Source organism: Saccostrea cucullata, unplaced genomic scaffold (genome assembly GCF_032062105.1).
Source record: "Saccostrea cucullata isolate Sc308-1 unplaced genomic scaffold, CSIRO_AGI_Scuc_v1 ctg261, whole genome shotgun sequence".
NCBI lineage: Eukaryota > Metazoa > Mollusca > Bivalvia > Ostreida > Ostreidae > Saccostrea > Saccostrea cuccullata.
Genome location: NW_026925910.1, coordinates 256,281 through 282,003, shown reverse-complemented (window position 1 = coordinate 282,003; position 25,723 = coordinate 256,281). Strand labels below are relative to the sequence as shown.

At 31.8% G+C, this 25,723-nt stretch overlaps 2 protein-coding genes across 2 annotated transcripts; both read left to right on the top strand.

The window, feature by feature from the left end:
• The first annotated feature begins 5,492 nt into the window (after nt 1–5,492).
• On the top strand, nt 5,493–9,792 carry LOC134269980 (potassium voltage-gated channel subfamily B member 2-like). The gene is made up of 3 exons (XM_062752149.1): nt 5,493–6,004; nt 7,486–7,639; nt 7,781–9,792. Exons 1-3 carry the CDS (start codon nt 5,664–5,666, stop codon nt 8,795–8,797), a joined length of 1,512 nt encoding a protein of 503 aa, XP_062608133.1. The 5' UTR covers nt 5,493–5,663; the 3' UTR covers nt 8,798–9,792.
• A 9,318-nt stretch (nt 9,793–19,110) lies between these two features.
• LOC134270055 (potassium voltage-gated channel protein Shaw-like) lies at nt 19,111–24,313 on the top strand. Its single transcript, XM_062752238.1, has 3 exons — nt 19,111–19,515; nt 19,705–19,855; nt 23,309–24,313. The coding sequence occupies exons 1-3, from the start codon at nt 19,181–19,183 to the stop codon at nt 24,311–24,313; spliced, it is 1,491 nt and encodes a 496-aa protein (XP_062608222.1). The 5' UTR covers nt 19,111–19,180.
• Nucleotides 24,314–25,723: the final 1,410 nt, after the last annotated feature.

Here is a 25,723-nt window from a genome sequence, read left to right as displayed (position 1 = left end):
CCCTTTGCTCCTTGCCATGCTCGGAAAATAACGAAAAAGCCCATAGACAATTCATTATGTAAATGTTGGCATAATATTGAGTGTTAAAACCGTTCATCAGCGTTTGACTTAACGATAGATTGTATTTGCAAACAATGCATTGTTTTGACCATAGAACTTGCAAAGTGATGACTTTGAACGAGACTTTTGAAGGTCTTGATTCATCAAATTGTTTGTTAATAATTTACGAGTACCTCGTTTTGGAAATTATTCGTACTTAAATCATGCTTTTGCGTACAGAATCAATTGAGAGATATAAACCCCACTTGAAAAAAAAACTGCTCCCAACTTCAATGAAATTATCAAAAGAACATTGAAATAACACAAAAACCTCAGTAATTTATCCGAAAGATATTAGCATTAAATCCAATGGAATTGAATGCATAACAGATATTTTTGGGCTGAATATTCAGTATATTTATACATGTATATATTTTTTTCTATATTTTAGTATCAGTATGTAGAAGCGGAACGTGCCTAACTACTGACCTTGTCCTATCCTTGAAGAGTAATCTCCCTTTAATTTTGTTGAATGAAAATCCATCTGGTGGAAAAATAGTATTTATAAGTTTTTTTTTCTATTCCTAATGATCAAATCCATCTTGTCGTCTTGATATTCTAAGTATATACACTTTTCTAGTGTCAAAAATTACTTGTTTCCATTTGCTTCAATGCAACCATTAAAAATTATTTTCTGCAGAGGTATTTTTAAAATTTCTCTCAGTAAATTCTTTTTTTACTCTAAAATGCTTCGAATTCATATCAAAGTACACTTTATACATGATACATATTGAAAGTAAGAAAATAAGTCCTTATATGGGTCGGATACCTTAACTCCAACTCTTCAACTGCCAGGCACATTATACTTTATTCACAGGAGTCTGAAGTTTTTATCATCACCAAAAAAAAAAGAAAAAAAAAAAAAAATCTGGAAAAAAAAATCTGGGAAAAAAATTCCCACCCTTATGGAATGCCATATACGACAGCCAACTGCTTACTACCAACTGTCAGCTGCTTACTGCTAACTGCCACACATATTTGAATAAATCTTATTTTTATATTGATATTTATGTGAATTAAAAAAAAAAAAAAAAAAAAAAAACAGGCGCGTATGGAATGCCATATACGACAGCCAACTGCTTACTGCCAGCTGCTGACTGCTTACTGCCAACTGTCAGCTGCTTACTGCCAGCTGCCACACATATTTGAATAAATTTTATTTTTATATTGATATTTATGTAAAATTAAAAAAAAAAGGCGCGGATCTATAGGACATTTTTTCCAAAAGGGTCACTCTGGTAAAAAAAAAATCCAACCCAGAAATTTCTTGACAAGAAAAAAATGCGTAAAATCCTTTCCTAAATGTGAAAGTTTATTTCGGCCGGGGAGAGGGGGTTCTTATGCGTCATACCTTCATGTGTATGACATTTTTCATACCAACTTAACACGAATCCACATTTTCGGTTGCGGAAGGGGGGGTGTTCTAAGGTCCCTTTTAGTTGATTTATGTTATACATTAAATAACTTTTAGTTGGTTTAGTTTGTGCATTAAATAATTGTACAAATTTCAGAGGGGTGTTCCGGACCCCTCTCTCTAGATCTATGCATGTAAAATATATTTTATTTGTACAAACTGAGCTATAAATGTTTGATCGACGTTTTCTAAGTGGAGGGTCCAAGGTCAGTTATACCGGTAGTTCGTTTAGTTTATTTAACGTATGACTGTACAAATTTTAAATGCCCCCCCCCCGAGATCTATGCATGTGAAACATTACAGGGACGTAGCAACAGGGGGGGGGGGCAGGGAGGGGGGCCTAGCCTCCCCACTTTTTTTGCCAACACTGCCTTTACTATTGAAAATGTAAATTGAAAGGATGGTTGCCCCCCCCCCCCCCCCCACTTCTTACCATAGTATAATGATATCAAGGATATGTAGTATTGGGTGGGAAAAAAATGTAAGTGAAAGGTACTTGGCCTTAGAAAAAAGTTACCCACCTCCCCCCCCCCCCCCCACCACCACCACCACCACCACCACCACCACGAAATAGGATTTTCGAGTTTGGGCTATTTTCTTTTTTTTTTTTTTTGGCTTGTCAACTTTTTCAGGTAAGTAAAAAAATTTTCTCTGGTTGCCCCCCCCCCCCCACTTTCAAAAACGATGCTTCGTGCTTGCATTATGACACACAGAGATATACATCTTTAATTTGAGGAAATATTTAACAATAGAATATTACGACGGCGTATTCGTGCCATTTTAACAATGTAGAAATTTTTTATTAAATCGTTTGTACGATTTAGTAAATAGTTTGTACGATTTACAAAATCGTTTGTACGATTTACTAAATCGTTTGTACGATTTACTAAATCGTTTGTACGATTTACTAAATCGTTTGTACGATTTAACAAATCGTTTGTACAATTTAGTAAATCGTTCGTACGATTTAATAAATCGTTTGTACGATTTAATAAATCGTTTGTACGATTTACTAGATTAAATCGTACAAACGATTTATTAAATTGTACAAACGATTTATTAAATCGTACAAACGATTTACTAAATTGTACAAACGATTTATTAAATCGTACAAACGATTTACTAAATCGTACAAACGATTTACTAAATCGTACAAACGATTTATTAAATCGTACAAACGATTTACTAAATCGTACAAACGATTTAAAAAAATATTTTTACATTGTTTAAATGGCACGAATACGCCGTCGTAGAATATAATGGAAAACGGAAATTTATTTTCAAAACATCTTTCTCTGCGAAACGACAAATCTTTTTTTTATTATTATTCTCTCTTCAAAGGTTTTGTTGTCTCCGTGGGAGGGGGGGTGGGGCTTCTTTAAAGATTAATTGGAGAAAATAGTCATTTTATTACCTATTTCAAATAGGAAAACAAATTAAAAAAAATAAACAATGTACTTTATCAACCGCATATATTGAATATTACATAAGATAAAACATATTGGTCATTTTATTCAATTCAATTTTACCAAGGTGACCCCCTTGAAAAAAATGTCCTGGATCCGTGCCTTTTTTTCCCCTTTTTTGTGAAAATTCATATAAATATCAATAAAAATATAAAATTTATTCAAATATGTGTGGCAGTTGGCAGTAAGCAGCTGACAGTTGGCAGTAAGCAGTTGGCAGTAAGCAGTTGGCTGTCGTATATGGCATTCCATAGGCGCGGGTCCAGAACATTTTTTCCAAGAGGGTCACTCATGTTAAAAAAAATCCAACCCAGAAATTTCTTGACACGAAAAAAAAAAACGCAAAGTCCTTTCCTTAATGTGAAAATTTATTTCGGCCGGGGAGAGGGGGGTTCTCATGCGTCATACCTTCATGTCTATGACATTTTTTATACCAACTTAACACGAATCCGCGTTTTCGGGCGGGTGGGGGGGGGGGAGTTCTTAGGTCCCTTTTAGTTGATTTATTTTATACATTGAATAACTTTTAGTTGGTTTATTTGTGTATTAAATAACTTTACAATTTTCAGAGGGAGTTCCGGACCTGTCTCTCTAGATCTATGCATGTAAAACATATCTTATTTGTAAAAACAAAGAGATATAAATGTTTGATCGGCGTTTTCTAAGTGGAGGGTCCAAGGCCAGTGTCCGGACCTGTCTCTCTAGATCTATGCATGTAAAACATATCTTATTTGTAAAAACAAAGAGATATAAATGTTTGATCGGTGTTTTCTAAGTGGAGGGTCCAAGGCCAGTTTTAGTTCGTTTAGTTTATACATTAACCCATGACTGTACAAATTTTAAATGCCCCCACCCCATCCCCCAAGATCTTTGCATGTGAAACATTATAACACACAGAGATATACATCTTTAATTTGAGGAAAATTTTAACTATTATAGAATATAATGGAAAATGTAAATTTATTTTCAAAACATCTTTTTCTGCGAAACGACAAATCCTTTTTTTTTTTTTTTATTTTCTCTCTTCAAGGGTTTTGTTGTCTCCGGGAGGGGGGGGGGGGGGGGGGTTGTTACTTCTTTTAAGATTAAAAGCAGAAAATAGTCATTCTATTACCTATTTCAAATAAGAAAATAAAAATAAAGAATGTACTTTATCAATGGCATATATTGAATATTACATAAATTAAAACATAGTAGTCATTTAGTCAATTTAATTTTACCATGCAGGGTGACCTCTTGGAAAAAATGTCCTGGATCCGCGCCTGTTTTTTTCTTCTTCTTTTTGAAAATTCATATAAATATCAATATAAATATAAAATTTATTTAAAAATGTGTGGCAGTTGGCAGTAAGCAGCTGACAGTTGGCAGTAAGCAGTCAGCAGTTGGCTGTCGTATATGGCATTCCATCACCCTCAACTAACTTTTTTTTTTTTTTTTTTTTTTTTTTTTTTTTTTTTTGTTAAGGGTGGGAATTTTTTTTTTTGGATTTTTTTTTCTTTTTTTTTTTTTGACGATAAAAACTTCAGACTCCTGTGCTTTATTCTAGAGTTTATTCCAATTTTTGTTTATACTGCAGATGTATATAAGATTTTAGAAACTTACATCCAACCAATCTACCGTAATTAACGGTAAAAGACAAACATTTCGCATAATACCGGTAGTCAGAATCAATGCACTTCTATGAAAATTATCGAGATTGATTCCCAACAGTAATCTACGACGGCGTATTAGTGCCATTTTAACAATGTAGAATTTTTTTTAAAATCGTTTGTACGATTTAATAAATCGTTTGTACAATTTAATAAATCGTTTGTACGATTTAATAAATCGTTTGTACGATTTAACGATTTACTAAATTGTACAAACGATTTATTAAATCGTACAAACGATTTATTAAATCGTACAAACGATTTAATAAATTGTACAAACGATTTAACAAACAAATTGTACAAACGATTTATTAAATTGTACAAACGATTTATTAAATCGTACAAACGATTTACTAAATTGTACAAACGATTTATTAAATCGTACAAACGATTTACTAAATCGTACAAACGATTTACTAAATCGTACAAACGATTTACTAAATCGTACAAACGATTTAAAAAAAAAATTCTACATTGTTAAAATGGCACTAATACGCCGTCGTAGTAATCTCTTATTAATGTCAAATCAAAAGTCGATTCCTATGAAATTTATTTCCATACAAAGGAAACAAAAGTCACCCTGAATAGTTTCAACAATAATTGAATGAATTAATTTTAGAAGTACACCTTGAAGGGGAATGATAGAGATGGAGTAATCCGGTTATAAAGCTAGATACTAGTTAGTGTACCTTCATTATTCATATCAGCGTATTTGGTCAGTACTTTACAACAATACCATTGAAAAGAAAAGGTTTAAATGGATAGATTCCTGCTTTGTTCAAGGTAAATCATATAAAGTCGATGAATTATATTGTAGTTGGAATTTATCAATATTTTATCCTTCATTTCTAAATACCGGTATATGTGAGTATTCAACTAATAATCAATACGATGTCTGTTTCAAATACTTATCATGGGTTAAAAGCGAGCTTAATTGACTGGAATAAACACGGTGAGGAAGTTCTCGAAAAGTAGAACTTTAATTTGATGAAGTTCAAATTGTTGAAATAGTGTCCAAGACTTCTGAACGAAAATATGGAAGAAAAAGTTCCTGTTCATTTAGAATCTAATACGAAACATGAAAAATCTTCCCTTGTTGAAATTTTCGTGGCTGGAACAAGATTTGAAATTCCAAAGGAAAACATTTTAAAATATCCGGGAACATTGCTTGAGAGAATGCTACCGGAACTTGTGAAGGGAAAAAAGGATCCTTACATTTCTTTCAACCGCTCAGACGATTCCTTCAAAGCCATTCGGAACTTTTACCTCACCGGTAAGCTTCATATGCCCTTAAACTTGTGTCCTGGAGAATTCGCCGAAGAAATGGACTACTGGGAAATACAATCAGACAATCTGGAACCTTGTTGTCGATATAGGTAAACAAAAAAAAAATTATCTTCATATTTAATATTTCAAGCAATATTAAATCAAACAAGAATACCGGGGGAAAGTCTGAAAGAATTTTTATTTTTGATTTTTCCAGCATATTGTCTTTTCATATGCTCTTTAGATATATTCTATTTTACAATTGTATAAAAAGTGTGGTCAATATGTTTCTTTGACTGGTATATTGTGTTTATGAATAAACGGAACCAGGAGACTATACATACATAACGGTAATGTTACATATCGGAAGTTTCTGGTATAACAAAGAACACACGGCTAGTTCATTTTAATTGAGATTTTATATATATGAAAAAAGACTTCACTTTTTATTTTAGAGATATACATCTTTACATTTCCCCTTAAGTTATTTTTAGGTATAATCTGAGTCATTGTAAAATATAATTTTGCATGAAATATGGAGAAAAAGAACAGTAATCAAGCTTAATAATCCACAGAAAAAATAAAATCAGAAGCAGGCCGAACAAGGGCCCCTAAAAACACAAGAAGTGGGATCAGGTGCCATTTAGGAGTTAGCATCCCTTGTAGACCGGTCACACCCGCTGTGTTCTCATTTTCATGATCGGGAAAACTTGAAAAAAATCCATAGACAATTCAGTGTGTAAACAAAGACCTTATAATTAGTATAAAAAAGGCTTGTCAACATTCGACTTTTAATGAAAAAAATACTTGCTAACAAAGTCATTGTATCGACCATAAAACTTGCCAAATGGTGAATTTAAACGAGACTATTGATATCCTTGTTTCATCAACATGTTGGTCATTTGCTTGCTTCGTTGTAGAAAATGTTTGTACGTAGAACGTGCAGTTATGTATCGAGTTTAAAAGTGGGAGACATAAACCTCATTTTCTGGTGATTTTGGTATATTGCATAAGTAAAAGAAATTGACGATTGAAAAGTTGAAGTCATCACGTTCATCATGAAGCTTTGTAATAAAGTTACCATTCAAGTCTTTTTCTATTATCAAAATACTACATGTAGTATTCCAAGTATGAAGCAGATGTGTCAGAATCTGTAGGATATTTTATTTCAACATCATTGAAATATGCAGAAGCAACATATGAATGGACATTTTGATCTTTTGATTTTGGTAAAATTTTGTGATTTTCTAAAAGTTCATTGGAGATTTATCCTGAATTACATTACCTCTAAAATATGTTGTTGAACAGTACTTCTGAAGTTCATTTCTTCTGCTGTTAAAATTTTAGCGGAAAGTAAAAGGCTTAGTAGAACATTTCATGGATCCTGCAAAGTAGTATTTGTTTTGTTTTAATTAAACTCCCATTTTCATTGGAAAAGATGGGAATGTTAAAAATAGTGTCCCGCGCCTTTTTATCTATTCTAAACGTTCTACAATCGTCAAAATATCGTCTTTCATATTCTAAGGAGCAATTTAAAAAAAAAATAATTTTCAGAAATTTTCCCAGTTAACTTTCAAATCTTTTTCTTCAGGTTTTTGCGTTTTAAGCAACAGGAAGAAATGTCAATGCAGTTCCGTAAAACCATTCCAGCGGCCAAGCAAACCGGGGCTATTTCAGGGAACTTCTCGTGCAGACAGCGGCTTTGGTTTATTGTTGACAATAGAGAGTCGTCAGTTCTAGCCAAGGTTTGTAAAAACAGGGGGATGTTACTAGTATTTAGTTTCATTTTTCTTCTCCAAAGTATATCGTTACTATTTTTTTTCTTAAATTCAGAAGTTTAGCATTTAATTTTAGGAAAATAATCTTTTGATATTTTTATTTTGCAGATCTACCTTGGATTCATCCTTCTTTTCGTTTTCCTGTCTATAGCCTCACTGTCTCTTAGCACGTTACCGATGTTCCAGCGGAAACTGACGATTTGCGAGGCTCGTGATTTGTTAATTTACGACCACTACGTCCCCGATGACGTAGAGGACTTCCTATACAATAATGTTGACTGCAGCGAGGATGCAGATGTGGCTTTGAAGTCCATTCTTGGAGATTATGCATACTACACAGATGAGAAATTTAACGAGACGATAGAACAGTGGGAAAGTCAATGGAACATTTCGTCAGATTACGAAGACGAACTGGATAACCTTATGTTCAAGTGGAAATTGAAAAAAATGAAAATTCCAAATAAAACTGCTCGCCTGAGAGAGTTTGATAGAATTGATAAGATTGTTTTGGCTGTTTTTACTGCAGACCTTTTCCTAAGACTTGCGTCTTGTCCAAGTATTTGTTCATATTACTTGTCAGCGCTGAATGTGATAGACACGATCGTCCTGATTTGTGGAATTCTGGGATATGTCTTGGAAAAATCGTTGATCGACTTTACTTATGATCGAGGAGACGTTGATATACTGGTCTATCTTCAGCAACTTCGAGTGTTTCGTCTGCTCCGAGTTGTCCAGAATTTTGCCGCCATTAAAGTCCTCGCCTTCTGCTTCAGAGAAAATTTTAAAGAAATATTGGTTCTTGTATTATTTTTATTTGTCGGGGTCAACTTTTTCGCAAACTTGCTGTACTTTGTCGAGCAGAAGAATATATCCAGCATTCCCCAGGCGTGGTGGTGGGGAATAATCACTATGACAACGGTTGGTTATGGCGATATGTACCCTGTAACCGCTCTCGGTCGCGTCATTGGATCTTTTTGTGCTCTTTGTGGAGTTATTGTTCTTGCTTTAATCATTCCACTTTTTGTGAACAACTTCATTGCATTGTATGAAATTGCACATTTGTTAAAAAATAATGTACTAAAGGAACAAAAACTGCAACTTAAAGTGCGTCCAAATCCTACATGAAAACAATACAAAGCATTGCTTTTTTTGTTTTAAATTTACAATTTTTGTCTTTAAATCTCATTCGTCTGACCGACGGTCACAAAAACTTTAGCCTTGATCATATCTTTTGAATGAGAAGAGACAGTACTTCCACATTACATACACATGTATATGTATTAGTAATTACCTGTGACCTTTCTAAATGCACTTTGATTATTGACCCCATGACCTACACCTTTACTTTTCAAAAATTTAAACATAACTTTAAATTGGCCGAACGTCTGAATGAGAAAAGATAGGGCTTTCATACTTAAAATTTGTATTACTTGTTATAAAACCTTTCTAATTACTCTATGCTTTTTGACTCCATGTCCTTGACCTTGAAGTTTGACCTACTTTTCAAAAACAATAAACTTAGTCATAACTTTTGGATGAGAAAATGTAAAGCTTTCAGATGTGTACATGTATTACCTTGACAAGACCTTTCTAAATACACTATGATTTTTGATCCAGTGACCTTGATCTTTGCATTTGACATACTTTTCAAAAATGTTATTTTTCCTTATTACTTTTGAAAGACAAGAGATAGGGCTTTCATATTTGATATGTGTATTACCTGTGACAAGATATTTCCGAGAATGATTTCTGACCCCTTGACCTTGATGTTTGACCTAATAAAAAAATCAATTTTGGTGATAACGTTTGAATGACGTATGATAGGGTGTTCATATTTGACACAATATGCCATAATTAATTTTATTTAAACAATATTTTTATTATTAATAAAAATAATAGGAGTGGGAAGCAGGCATAAATAATGACATTTCATCCACAAAGACACCGAAAGCGGGGGACAACAATTCTTTGAATTTGCTTGTAGTACTTAATTTTCTATAATTTGTCACAAAGTAGAGTTATTCTATAAATGTGTGTATGTGTGTGAGTGTATGTGTGTGATTCGCAAAGATAATGCAAACAAATTCAAAGAAGTATGGTCCTCCGCTACTTGGTGTCTTTACGAGTGAAATGTAATTTTTTTAATGGTATATTAAGTCAAATATGAATGCCAATTCATATGTCATTCAGAAGTTATCAAGTTGACTTTTTTTTTTTTTTTTACAAATTAGGTCAATGGTGAAGGTTTGATGTCAAAAGGTCAGGAATCATAATATGCTCGGAAATATATTGTCATAGGAAATGCATATGTCAAAAATATAAAAAGCTCTTTCTCTTCTCATTCAAAAGTTATGGCCAATTTTAAGTCTCTATTTTAAGTGGCCAAGCTTAAGGATCAAGTTTATGAGGTCAAATACCATAGTTTATTTTCTAGAAAGGTCTTGTCACAGGTAATATACATGTGTTATATGAAAGTCCTATCTCTTTTCATTCAAAAGATACGACCAAGATTAAAGTTTTTGAAAAGTAGGTCAAACTTATAGGTCGAGAGGTTAAAAATCATAGTGCACCGCATACATGTATCCTTTTTTTTTGCGTGTTGGAAATTTTGCGAAAAAGGGGTAGATTTGTACAGTTTTTATTTTGCGTAATTTATTTTATAAAATCGAAGATTTTTTTTAATTGTAATGTTTTTATGTCACATAGTAGTACTACTGCGTGTTTTATATATTGCGAATTAAAATTGATCGCAAAAAAGTGAAAGGTAGATAATCGCAACAAAAAAAAAAAAAAAACAACAACAACAAAAAAAACAACGTATATATGGATTTAGAAAGGTCTTGTCACAGATAATGCACATTTTACTATGAAACCTTTTATCTTCTCATACAAAAGTTATGGACAATTCACTGTAATATTTAATTTATTTAAAAGTAGGCCAAACTTCAAGGTCACGGCATCAAAAATCATAGTATATATTTAGAAAGGTCTTATCACAGGCAATATGCATGAGTAATATGAAAGAATGACAGTTTTACAAGTCAACCATTCTAATGAATAGTCCAATCCATACTTTTCAAGAGTTATGTCCCTTGGCCGCCATCTTAGGGGATAAACCCATATATTCCACACAGTAGCCTTTGTAGTTTTCAGGTTTGTAACTTCGTCATTCGACTTTAAAAAAGCTCTGCCTTTTGTGTACTGATTGCCCCATAATGGGGCTACCCACACATTGAACGAACAAAAAATAAACACAATGGATTTATCACAGCACGCCCAAATATTTGGTAGCATAAAGAGGAGAAATGACGTTTCTTTCCCTTTTGACCTTTTGCTTGACCCCGCAAAGGGAAACAACTTTTGCAAAGTGTGGATTGGACTAATAGTCAATAAAAATCTATATAAAACTCTTTTACAAGTGATTTGTATTGTAAATTAATAATTCGCCAATAAACTTGAATTTTGATAGTCTGTAGTTGATTGCACTCTATACCAACAGATCTTGTCACGAGAGTTTGAAAAATAATATTTTTCTTCATACCGGCATCCAATATCAAACACAAATCTGGAGAACTCTGTAAGGGTATTCGTCCGAATCATAATGAAAAAAAATAATTTACATTGCTTTTACCCGTGGGAGTCTAAAAGATACAATGCCCTGTTAATCAATGATGTTTTGTTTTAATCATAGAAGAAAAAAAAAACAACATTTTATATTGATGTATGTGCCAAAAAAGACTGGGATTTATAGGATGACATTAGAAGCCAAATCCATTTGTAAAGTGTAAGTCATACTGCAAAGAAATATATTAATAATATATCAATAATATTATTATATATCCTATTTCCAGTATTTTCCCCCACCTTTTTAGATTAATATAAAATAAAATATTTATCGAATAGGTAATGGAGCGTGTTAGTTATTGATTTAATAGAAAACATCAATTAATATTTGAGTGATTAATTAGAGGACATTTGTAAACATTTTTACATTGCACTCATTTTTTCTAACGAATGAAAAATTAATCAATTTATATATTAGCTATATCAATTCAATTCTTTATTTCCTTATGCCAAATGGCACATCAGACAGATACATGTACATTGTATTATAAACAAGGTATACATATATTCAAATCTTTCAATTGTATAATAAATGTTTACATATATATCATAAGCTACGAACAGTTTAATAAATCTTCTCTTCGTTGTAAAGCACTGAACAAACATTTTCCCAATTTAGACATTTCTTTAACATTTTGTACACTTAACAATTGTATTAATTTAAAGACAATAGGTTTTTTAACATAATACTGTTTTATATATTGGATTCTGAGATCTTCATATATAGGACATTTCAATATAAAATGGAACTCATCTTCTACATCATTTAAGTCACATAATAAACATTTTCTGTTATTTCTGTTTTCATTAACATATCTACCTTCTTCTACCCGTAATTTATGACTAGACAGTCTAAAGCTTGTGATACATTTTTTGTATGCATGTTTAATAGGTTTTGATAAATAATTTTGTAAACAAAAATGGTCTATAAAATGTTGATACAACTTTCCTTTTGTAGAAATCTTAATACTATGAAGGATTTCTTGACTATACACATCAAAGAATCTTTGCTTAACAATAACATATTCTCTACAAGTGTCAAAGTTTTGGAACAAGAGATAACTTAAACCAAGCTTATCAAATTCATTCTTAATTTCAGTAAACCATTTGTCATTATTCCTTACCCTTTCTTCATAACATGCTTTCAATATACAGTTGTTTGTACTTTTAAGTTGAAGCCAATATTTCAAAAGTTGAAGTTTCCTTGAAAGATATAGATGTAATCTGCCTAATTCATAATACACCATATTGTTTGGAGTACATAATTTCACCCCAAGACTTTCTTACAAAAATTACTATGAATTTTTTCAACATCTTTAGCCTTGTGAAAACCCCTTATTTCAGCTCCATATGAAAAAACACTTTTCACATATGTATCAAAAACTGCACATTTTGTTTCTATGTTTAGATAATAATTATTCATTCTTGAGTTAATTGCAAAAAATGCCTTCCGACCTTGATCGGCAACATGCTTCTGAGTGATATTGAATTTCCCATTATAATTAAACAGCATACCTAAGTAATTGAATTCATCGACAATTTCAAGTTCTTTATCCTCGTACATAAATTTTTCAGATATCTTTACATTTCCTTGATTTCTAAACACAACAATTTTTGTTTTTTCAGTGTTAAGTTTCAACTTCCATTCTTGGTTATATAAAAGTAAAGAGTCTAACAATTTCTGCAGTGAACATTCACTATGCAATAAGAGAGACGAAACCCGTATGTGAAGGTAAAATACCCTGGGTATTGTCCTTGAAGAATGCAAAGAATCATTTTGTTTTGGTGATCTACAATCATATATTTGAGAGCAAATTCAATGAATTGATTCAAGAGTGATATTGATTTAAAAAATCAAGACATACATGTTATAATAACTATTGTTGCTAGCTGTATGGTATTTTTATACATGTATCTGAAAAAATATCTCAATAACTAATTAAATGTTTTGATTGAGTTTTGAAAACTAAAATTGGAGCATGATAGAATACCTTTTTAAAATTGTGTTTTCTTAAAAAAACGGTATAGCGATTCAAAACGGTATAGCGATACATGTATGAACAAATAAGACAACTCTGGGTTGAAAAGGGAAAATTTTGGTCAATTGGTTAAAGAACACTTTTTTAAGTTACAGTAATCCACGAATCGATTTGTCAAGTTCAAGTTCATTTATTCTCTCAAAACCATTTAAAATATATGGTACATGAGGACAATGAAAAATATTTACAGCATAAATATATTCAGGTCAGAGGTATAAGTATATGATATACATAATCAGAAAATGGCAATGAGGGAAAAAGAAAAAAGAAAAAAACCCACGTATGATACATGTATAAAATGAAATAAATGAGGGGAAAAAATTATGGAGAACAGACTAAATCATATATTTATAATATAAACATACAAAGTTTTTTAAGTGACATAGCATCTTGCTTTGTCATCAGTTGGGAAAATTTCAAAATATTTGGTCTAGTCAAGTAATATTCATTAATATTCATTTTCCTGATGTTTGACAGTGCAGTACATTCAAGTATAAAATGGAATTCATCAGCAACATGTTTAGCATTACAAAGTGTACATAATCTTTCATTTAATGGTATACATGCCCATCTTCCCAGCTCAACTGGTAGACGGTGATTAGTAGTACGGAATTTGACAAGTATTTTTCTAAATTTTAATGGTAAAATATTTAAATAATTTTCACACTCAAAATTTGTTTTAAAGTTTTATACAAAGTGCCTTTAGAAGAACTATTAATATCAGAATGCCATTTTTGTATAAATTGATCTTGTAATCTTTGTTTAACAACAGAAGTAATCCAGACTTGAATAGGTCAAAGCATGAATGTGTTATACAAGCACGTGTATGTGAATAAAAAATGCATGATTTTGATTTTGTATCGAGCAAGATATCATCGCATTTTCTACTTTTAGACAATTTTATATCAAGAACATAATAACAAAAGTTATTTATAAAACTGACATCAAAATTATTGTAATCATATTTGTAAATAAATTCTAAAAAATACAATTTATATCGATATAGATTGATATATGGAGATATCAAACAGTAGTCACACTCAAATTGAAACAAAACAGTTCGGGAAAAGAGCAAACATGGAGCTCTAAGAGGTAAAAACATCAGAGTTGGGATCAGATGCCACAGAGGAATAAGCAATCCCTATCGAATGAATACACGTGCTGTGTGCTCTTTTTCATGCATGACAGGAAAAATGGAAAATAATTCTAGACAATTCGGTATGTAAATTAATTAAAGCGTAAACACGTCCGTCGGCATTCTACTTAATGATCGATTATAGTTTCTGACAAATTCATCCTATCGATTGTATCGACTAAAGGATTGCAAAATTAAAACTTTAAACAAACTTTTATATCCTTTTAACATCAATTTTTTTTTTTGTGAATAGCTTGCCTCGTTTTAGAATATCTTTGTACACAGAGCATGCTTTTGCGTATTGAATCTCATGGGATAAATAACTCCTATGTGCAGGTATTGCTATATAAGTAAAGAAAATTGACAATCTAAAAGTTGAAGCTATCACGTTCATTACGAAGTTTTTTCTCATGTTACTACTAACGCCTGGTCTGAACAACTTATGCTTGTTAAACACTGTTGTCCCAGTATAATCAAGGCTAAGAGTCCCCCCAAAAAAGTAGATACTCAAAGGAAGATCTTGTCACATGTGACATGTGATTGCATAGCCCAAATAATATAGATCGAATTCCAAGGTCATAGTCAAAATATTAAAAAAAAGTTGGAAAAAGAAGAAGGAATCTGGTAACATGGGAAAAAACATGTGAATTTTAAAAGAACAATTATAACACTAACCGTTTGGAAGAAAGGTTTTTATTTAAAAACTAGGACGAAGTCCAAAGTTAAGGTCAACTCAAATATATTGATACCCCGAGGAGAAAAGGTCTTGTCACAATGAATACATGTACACGTATGAATATCAAAGCCATTAAACCAATTATTCAAAAGATATGGGTAAGGTTAATGTTTTTGTGGGCAATTAATCACACTATCTTTAAATAACTGGACTCAGGTTGAAAAGATTTATACCTATCTTTAATTTCTTAGATAGATAAGTTCAATTTCATCATACCTATCGTTAAGGTTTTTGCCAAAGGTAAAGATGTTTAAAGATTCATCTTTACACTAGCTCCAAAACTATGTGAGGTATAAACTTAAACCTATAACAGTGTATAATTATATCGTTGATTAACAGATAGAAAGTATCATTTGAAAGCAAATGTTTTTGAAAATATATTTTTTTTAGAAAAAATATATCAAAAATTTTACATATTATTAAAACAAGTGCACCTGTTTAATGCTGTACCTTAAGTAGAACCATCATTGTAGAAATGATATACTGTAGACGTACTTATTTCCACGGGGTGATGATTCCGCAGAATCGCAATTTCTGTTTAATCCGCGGGTAGAAAATTACGAGGATTTCATAGACTGTCACTATATTCCTTATATTTATATTTAATACGCTTGGACAATACGCGGAAAATTTGTGACCGCGTACATAGCGTAAACTAATACCACGCGGAAAAAATACTTCTACAGTATGTTTATCAATGAAGGGCAAGTTGGACGTGAATGGTCTTTGAAAGGTTGTTATTGAAAGCATGATATGTATAAAGGCAAGACCCCTATAAAATCTGCCTTTTGCATTGTACTTTCGGTTTCAAGTCTCAACATTTGGACAAAATTAACAGGGAAAACAACTTCAAAGAGGCTATCGAAGTCCAACTTGCCCTTTATCGATAAACATAGTTTGTTTCTGCAATGATGACTTTCACTGAAAGTCCGGATGTACGTACTTAGGTGTATTTTGTAAAAGCATATGCATTTTTTAAAAAGAATTCTTTTTCGATAAATATTCTTTTTTTAAGCATTTGTTATCAATTGATACTTTCTATCTGTTAATCAATGATATTTATAAACTGTAAAAGTTTAAGTTTATAAACTACATAGTATTGAATGTATTGTAAAAATAAATTTTTGAGCATGTTGGCCTTTGGCGAAATCTTAACAGACATACAAATAAACATGAACCTTCTTTTCTATTAACATACAATGATATATCAAGAACATAATGCAAAGTGTAATTATCTTTAATTACAAATAGAAATGCTTGGAATCATGTTTGCAAAATAACAAATTGACCATTATGTTTTTAATAGAATGCGACAGTGTCTTGTTAACAACGTGTTAAAAACGGTACAAGACTGAAAATTGAAAGTACTAAAAAGTCATACATTTAAACAAAATAAATGCAAAGACAATGTAATCATTTAAGCCACTGGAAACTACATGTTGCCACATATGTAAGAGACAATGTTTCTTGTATTGGACACAAGAGGAACTTGAAGCATCTTTAAACATATTTTTATTGAATAATTCAATACGGATTGGGCAACAGGCAAAGCCTATGTACACCCTCTCCTTGTATAATAGGTCAAGTTACAGATATTAAATAATAATACTTGTACATGATATAATCAATAAAATTATAATGAAAAATAAAGATTCACAACCAAGTATTATTTATCAGTATAATATTTCAAAAAGATAACAACCCCCTAACTGTATACATATTATTTACATACTGTTCCAGCTTAAAATAATACAAATATTTGGAAAAAATATGCATTTAATAGAGTATTTAATATAACAGTGTTCCTAATTTAGTCTCTTAGAAGATTTAATAAATTCTTGTACATATGAAAATTTTTTACATTTGTTTGATAAGAGTATTGACATTTTCCTCTTAGCAGAGTGTCGAGTTCAAAAACAACATCAATATCATTTAATTTTTTTTACCAATAAATTTCTTTCAACATTATATGATGGGCAGTTGATAAGATAATGTTCAGTATCTTCAGTATGAAATCCACAATTTTGACATGATTGAATATCTGATAAAAAATGATTTTTTAAATGTGCATTAAGATTACTAGCATTGTTTCGCAACTGACAATGCAAGATATTTTCTTTTCTATTACCAAAGTTAAAGTACCTACAAGGTTTATTAGTTGCTCCCCAATTTTACGTTTTGCTTTAAAAATAGGTAACGAAGGAGAGTTTTTTACATCTTCATTAAGACTGTTCCAAAGTTTTATGGTTGAGGGAATAAAACTATTGTAGTACAACATTGTTTTACAAACTGGTATACATAAGTTACTACATCCAGACCTTAGGTTGTATGCATGTTGAACAGGAAAACAAGCTTGAATCAAATCATACAAATAATCGGGTGCAGAACCATGAATCATTTTATACATCAATTGAAGTTTGTGTTTTTCTCTTCTAAGATATATTGGTATCCAAACTTGAAGCATCTTCGCTACAAAATAAAATTGTTCGATTCTTATTCCCTTCTGATTGGAAACATAACCAATGAGGTATAACCAGGAATGATGCAAATTTCCAAAACTGTTTGCAGCTAGAAATACTGTGGAGAAATAGAATGCATGTATGGTGCGCCAAATGAACATATGATCAAAAATTTGAAACTATTTTATAATCAATTGCACATATATTCAAATCAATCTTATTACACCTGCCGGTATCTTTAAATAAATTAGAGATGTTAATTTAAATATCTATGTTAAATAAATTTGAAGAAAGGTACTATTGATTTGAAGATAGGTACAGTTGATTTGCAGATAGATACAGATGCCATGAATTAAAGATATGAATTATTGATTTTAGGATAAGTGTGGTTTCATTGAAACTATCTTTTACTAAAATAAAACACTGAAAATTACTACTCTCCTTAAAAATGAATGCGCAGTTTATTAGTAAACATACTTCCTACTTATTGGTTACTATCGACAAGTCAGTATAGTTCAATTGATCCCACTACAATTAACTTGAAGGTAGGTGTAATTCTATTAAAGAAAGGTGTAATTTATTTGAACCTAGGTTTAAATACTGAGTATAGGTATCATTTTTACACCTATCATTAATTCATTTAGAGCTATCTTTAATCAAATTGTACTTCATTAAAGGGAAGATTAGCAGTTATTTGAAGAAAGTTCATAAGACCTATTATCAACATATATATGTGCTATATGGAACACCTTGACATCCGCAGTTATATAGTTACGGGCTGTGGTGAGAGGTCCCTTTCTATAACAAGCCACCAAAATTGGCTGTTGTCTGTATAGATAAAAGCGAAATTACCGATGGTCGGAAGTTCAGTGCATATGTAGTACCCAAGAGGGTTGTTAACAACTCTTAACATTGAGAAATCATGGAGGGAAGTTTTCAAAGGATTTTTTGCTTAACAACAACCCAGCATAATTCAACCCTTTCCCAAGTTTCTTGTTATAAAAACTAAAAAGGTACATTGATGCATTTCATTGAAGATTATTCAAGATATATTTGATTGATTTCATAAATATTAAATGGATTTTGCTGATCATGAAATATTTATTTATGATGATACTGCGTATCAAATGTTAGGAAATCAGGAAACACAACGATTTTTAAAAATTAATTTTGACAAGAAGAGTCTATATGGCCAATGGGAATTTATTTATATGGAACCATGCAATTTTACTGTATTTAACAATGATTCTCGGTAAACTACTGCTGTAACATGATAGTTTTTTTTAATAATATTACATTCGACAGTACGCAATGCATTAGTGACATAGCTGGAAAACAAAAGACTCCTGCACTCTTTAAATCCTGTAATTAGAATAATCGATAAGTATTTTGACACATCTGATACAGAGCTTTATAATCATTCAATCAAATGCATCATCTTCTATTAACAATATTTTCCAAAGAGAAAAATTTTATGGAACATCTTTTTAAACAGGTTTCGTTTAGCTTATAAAGATGGAAGACAAATCAGAGAGTCTTACGAAATCTTCCACAGATTACTCGAAACCTTCATTTGTTGAGATTTCCGTGTCAGGAACAAAATTTGAAATTCCTGTAAAAAGCATCCTGAAATATCCAGGGACTTTATTGGAAAAGATGTTACCCGAATTAACAGAGAAAACAGATGAGATTTCTTTCAACCGACCAGATGACGCATTCAAAGCCATTCGGAACTTCTATCTTACCGGCAAGCTACATATGGTCCGTAATATGTGTCCCGAGGAATTCGCCGAAGAAATGGAATATTGGGGAATAAAAACAGAAATGCTGGAACCATGCTGTCTTTACAGGTAAAAAATTAAAGAAATGTTTGTTATCGAAATTTAAAAAATATATATTGAAGAAATGCGTGCTGGTATAATCAATTATCATTGTTTGTTGCTAAAATTTAATAAATCTATATACTTCGCATAATCTTATAGATTCAAACTAATGTACGAAGATGCTGTTTATTTCACATTTTCTATTCTTTTCTTCAGATATTTGGCGTTCAAACAACAGGCAGAAATGTCAAGGCAATTCCGTAAAACGATACACCCAACGTCAGACCCTGAATCAACCAAGTGTTCCTCGTGGAGACAGAGGCTCTGGTTAATCGTAGACAATAGAGACTCATCACCACTGGCCAAGGTTTGAAAAGGTTAACTTCTTGAATGCCCAATTTACCTTTTTATTGCTACTAAACAAAGGGGAATGTAAAAGATGAAAGATTTTTCAATTTCAAATATTTTTGTAAGTACCATCTGTGCAATGAATACTTCCTAAAAACCAACTTGAATTATTTTCTAAACTAGCACACGGTCAAAAACATATTCCTCACTTCAACTCAACTTTTAACAATATATATGTCTGTGAAACACTGATTGTCCCTTACGACAGCTCAAAGCCAAAGTTTAAGTTTCTCAAATGTACGGTGGGCCACACCTAATGTCAAGATTATGGGTTCAATATTGTTGGTACCGAAAAGGATCTTGTAACAATCAATATACATGTCTGAAAATTGAAAGTCGTAGCACCAACCATTAAAAAATTATGGCGAAGGTTTTTTAAAGGTAGACTTACTCCACTGTCAAGGTCATGGGATAAAAAATATTCATACTAATATAAAGTTCCTGTGACAAGGGATAAATAATTGACTTTTTTTCAAATTACGATTTTCAAAAGTAACTCTAAGTCAATGGAAAAATGGTTAAGTACTTCGACAAAATCAATGGACACATGGGATTCGCATGTGAAATATACTCAATTTCAAAAAGTGTTCTTTGAAAAAATAAATATATCAATATACATTGCCTGTTTGTAGCATTACTTTTCGTGCATAAAAGGAACAACTTAGCAAAAAGTAAAAATATGAACCACGAATGTAAATTTCTAAAAATGAATTTTGAAAAAGTGTTTCCTGGCCTTTGTTTGTTAGCTATTCAATTCTTTTCAAAATGCAAATTTAATTGGAAAGGATTAATTCTTCCAAATTCTTACCTTTTCAAAAAAGCTGAATTTCAAAACATTCCTTACTTCTATCAGGTACTCTCGTAATTGATACACGGGGCGCGTTGGAATGTTGTACATCATGCAATTTTGAAAATGACCAATGGCAGTAAAAATAATGCGATGATTCAATTTTAGAAAAAGGGGCTATTAAAACAATTATAAGGAATGTTTTGTTGTGGAAACAGTGAAAGAATATGTTAGGAACACACGATTGGTAATATTTTGAGGGATTTAAACCAATTTAGAATACATGGAAAAATTAATGTTAAGAAACAGAGCAGTTTTTTGTGGCAATAAATACAGTCTTTTCCAATTTTATAAAATGTAATCTCTTCTATATATATTTTTATTAATCTAGAGCTTAATTTCTGTAGCTAGTTTGCCCATCAAGGAAAGTTACAGCATACATAATTACAATAATAAAAGTCCAAAATGTTTCCACATCGAACAGTAATTTTCGGATTTCCATGTAAACAATGCATGTTGGGAGCAGAGCAAACATACTTCTAAAATCATCAGCAGTGGGATCAGGCGCCAAGCGGAAGGGTAAGCATCCCCTGGCGACCGTTTTGGTCCTTGTCATTATCGGGCAAAGGGAAAAAATCGTAGACAAATGCATTCGAGTTGCTTACTACAATAATGTAATATATTGTATTTGCTGACAAGGTCATTGCATTGACCATAGAACTAGTAAAAATGTTGACTTTTATCAAGACAGTTGAAATTCTTATTTCAGAGTTTCTCAAAGAATATCATAATACTGATAATACTGATAACTCATAGAAAAAGCATAATTATCAGATCAAAGACCCATTCCTCAGATTTGGTCAAATTTTTACAATATATATTTTATCATTCCAGCAAAACAAGTTTGTCGTCCAAGTACGTCTTACTTGGAAATGGACCAATGCACCTGATTATAAAAGGATATTTATATCTGGAAGTTTTTTGCAGGTCTTGGATTCATCATTCTTTTTGTTCTTCTGTCTTTGGCCTCGCTATGTCTTACCGATGTTCAAAAAACTGACGATTTGCGTAGCACGCGATTTATTATTTTACTACCATGACTATGAAGACAATGTTGAGAATTTCTTCATTCACGTGGAGTGCAACAGCATGCAGAAACGTTTTCAGATCTATTTATTTGAAGTACGAAAACTACACGGATGAAACGTTTCAAGAAGAGATAAAAGAAATGGAAGCCAATGGAACGGACGAGGGGGATATAAATGATATGAAATTAAAATGGAAACTTCAGAAAATAAACCTACCAAATAAAAGCGCTCGCCTGAAAGTGTTCGACTTGATTGACCTTGTTGTATTGGTTGTGTTCGCTGTAGATCTGATCCTAAGACTGGTAACTTGTCATAAAAGGAACAAATTACAGAAGGTAAAAATATGAATTATTTCTATAATAAATTTCAAAAGTTTTAATTCCTAGCCTTTGTTTGTTAGCTATACACTTCTGATTCCAAAACGTCAGAACTGTAGTTGACCGGAGAGCTACAGTGCCATCCATTGAAAAAAAAACTGTATATTTATTGCGCAAAAATACTGCGTCTTAATTTGTGGATTTTCAATTCTTCCAAATTCTTAAAAGTTTTCAATCAACTTTTTCAAACATTCAAAATCTTGATATATTGATTATCTTCAGCAACTCTCGTTTCCGTTTGATTCGAGTTGTACATTTTTATGTATTTATATGAATTCTGTAGAATTTGTATCATGCAAAACCAATATTATGGAAAAAATTTTATACTCATGTTCATTTTTTTTGTCGGTTTAACAACATTTTAAGCGAATGTTTTGTTTGTGAAAAAATATATGTTATTTAACACATGATTGGTAATATTTTGACAACTGTTTTATGGTGATTTGTATGGAAAAATAAATCCGAAAATAGAACTTTGTTTTGCATGTGCAATGTGCATTGTTTTTTTTGTCCAATGGGTGGCATTTTAGCTCTCTGGTCTGTGGCTTATATTTTTTTTGCGTATTGTTGAGAAGGAGAGCTAAACAAAAACTCTGTAAAAATTAAATTGTGCCCATCAAATTTTACATCATCCATAAAAAATACAATATAAAAGTCCAGAAATGTATTGACATCGAACAGTAATAAGTTCAGAATTCCATGTAAACAATGCCTTTTGGGAGCAGAGCAAACAAGGACTTCTAAAATCATCAGCAGTGGGATCAGGCGCCAAGCGGAGGGGTAAGCATCCCCTGGCGACCGTTTCGTCCTTGTTATAATCGGGCAAAGGGATAAAAACGTAGAGGAATGCATTCGAGTCACTTAATGATATATTGTATTTTTTGACAAGGTCAATGCATCGACCATAGAACTGGTAAAAATGTTGACTTTTATCAAGACAGTTGAAATTCTTATTTCAGAGTTTCTCAAAGAATATCATATAATACTGATAACTCATAGAAAAAGCATAATTATCAGATCAAAGACCCAAAGCAGATTTGGTAGAATGCATCCGAAGTATTATCATTCCAGCAAAGTTTGTCGTCCAAGTAGGTCTTACTTGGAAATGGACCAATGCACCTGATTATAAAAGGATATTTATATCTGGAAGTTTTTTGCAGGTCTATCTTGGATTCATCATTCTTTTTGTTCTTCTGTCTTTGGCCTCGCTATCTCTAGGCACCTTACCGATGTTCCAGAGAAAACTGACGATTTGCGAAGCACGCGATTTATTATTTTACTACCATGACTATGAAGACGATGTTGAGAATTTCTTCATTCACGTGGAGTGCGACAGCAGTGCAGAAGACGTTTTCAGATCTATTTATTTGAAGTACGAAAACTACACGGATGAAACGTTTCAAGAAGAGATAAAAGAAATGGAAGCCAATGGAACGGACGAGGGGGATATAAATGATATGAAATTAAAATGGAAACTTCTGAAAATAAGCCCACCAAACAAAAGCGCTCGCCTGAGAGTGTTCGACTTGATTGACCTTGTTGTATTGGTTGTGTTCGCTGTAGATCTGATCCTAAGACTGGTAACTTGTCCAAGCATTGGTTCGTATTATAAGTCAGTGTTGAACGTAATTGATACTGTTGTCTTAATTTGTGGAATTCTTGGATATGTTCTGGAAAAAGTTTTAATCAACTTTACCTATGACAGAGGAGATCTTGATATATTGGTTTATCTCCAGCAACTTCGCGTGTTCCGTTTGATTCGAGTTGTACAGAATGTTGCCGCCATCAAAGTACTCGCTTTCTGTTTCAAAACCAATATTAAGGAAATACTGATTCTCATGTTATTTTTGTTTGTCGGTGTAAACATTTTTGCCAATATGCTTTTCTTTGTCGAACCAAAAAACATATCCAGCATTCCACAGGCATGGTGGTGGGGAATAATCACCATGACAACTGTTGGTTATGGTGATTTGTATCCGGTCACAGTTTCCGGGCGCATTATTGGGACTTTGTGCGCAGTCAGTGGAGTTATTGTTCTTGCTTTAATTATTCCCATTTTTGTGAACAATTTTCTGGCTTTGTATGAATTTGCGTGCTTGTTGCAGAAAGAAAAGGACAGAAAAACAAAAACTTTGAAAATTGAAGTGGGACCTTCCAAATTTTAGCATCATCCTTTTAAAAAATGATTAAGTATCGCATGATAATGCATACAGGGTGTTGAAAATTGTATTGCACGTACCATGTATTGTACATTTTTGTAGAAATTTGATCTTTCTTTATTATTATTATTTATGAATGAATTCTTTCAATGAATTATCAGCAGAAAAATATCCCGTACATGAAGCAACGATCTACATGTATACACTAGTATATAGTTCGCATCGTGGAAAATTTTATTGCATATACCATGTTATCCTAGTATATTTTTTTCTGGAATGCTTTCTAGCTATTTATTTTTTATTATTATTATTTGTTTTGAAATAAATATCTCTTTAAACGAATTATTACCACAAAAGGCACTTCTAAAATATACAGTGGTGTACATTTTGACTCTGGAAATAGACTTGTCGACCCGCTCCCTCAGTGATTTTATTTCAATGAAACAAACAATAATGAAATTAACTCCCTGTATAAATCCCTGTGTAGGATGCACGTCAGTTCATAAAACTGAATTACCTTTTTGACAGGGAATTAGTTTTGTACGGTAATTTTCATGGAATCTGCAAAACATTTTAGTAAATAGTTATTTAATTTGAAATTTATGTCGATTTCAAAGCATGGCTTTGTCGAGCATCCCCTGGCAACAAAAGTATATGGTCCCCAGGCCAGGACAAAATATCCACACCCCCCCCCCCAACACACACACGCGACAGCATTACAATGTACTATATCACAAAATCATTTTTTTAAAATTCCTTACTCTATGCGTCACGAGAGTTTAGTTTTCTGATAATAAACAACAATTTTATTTTTTATTGATGATAGTAAGTTTTGCTTGAAGAACTCGATTTTTTTAGTAGTTTGTCAGCAGCTGCACAAAACAAAACCTAAACACTTTGTGTTTCACTTCGACACTTTTTTCAATTAAAACCTTTACCCTTCGGATATCCTTTGCCAATCTTAAAGATCCTGCAAGATAAGATTTCATATATTTTAAAAATTTTATTTATCGTCAGACAATTAAAATTTGAAAATAAGATTAATTTTAATAAATTTTTAAAAGAATTTAATTAAGACAGGTGTCACTAAAGCAGTTTGAGTGAAATAAATTAAAAAAGCAAATTAAAGTAATGTATCTTAGCTGTAGTGCATTACACATTATATCATAATCAAACTAAAACTATATTTGTGATTGCATTTTAAAATCATTTCACAGAAATTTAGCTATTTTTTGGCAGCCATTGCTAATGGCAGTGTAATGAAATTAAAAACCAATGCACAAAATTATTTTTTTTAGTATAGTCTACTTGTGTGTCAAGTTATATTGAAATCAAACCAAAACTGTAGGAGGAGTAGCATTTTGAAAGCATTTCACAGAAAATTCTATTTTTAGTAACCACGACAACACCGTTAAT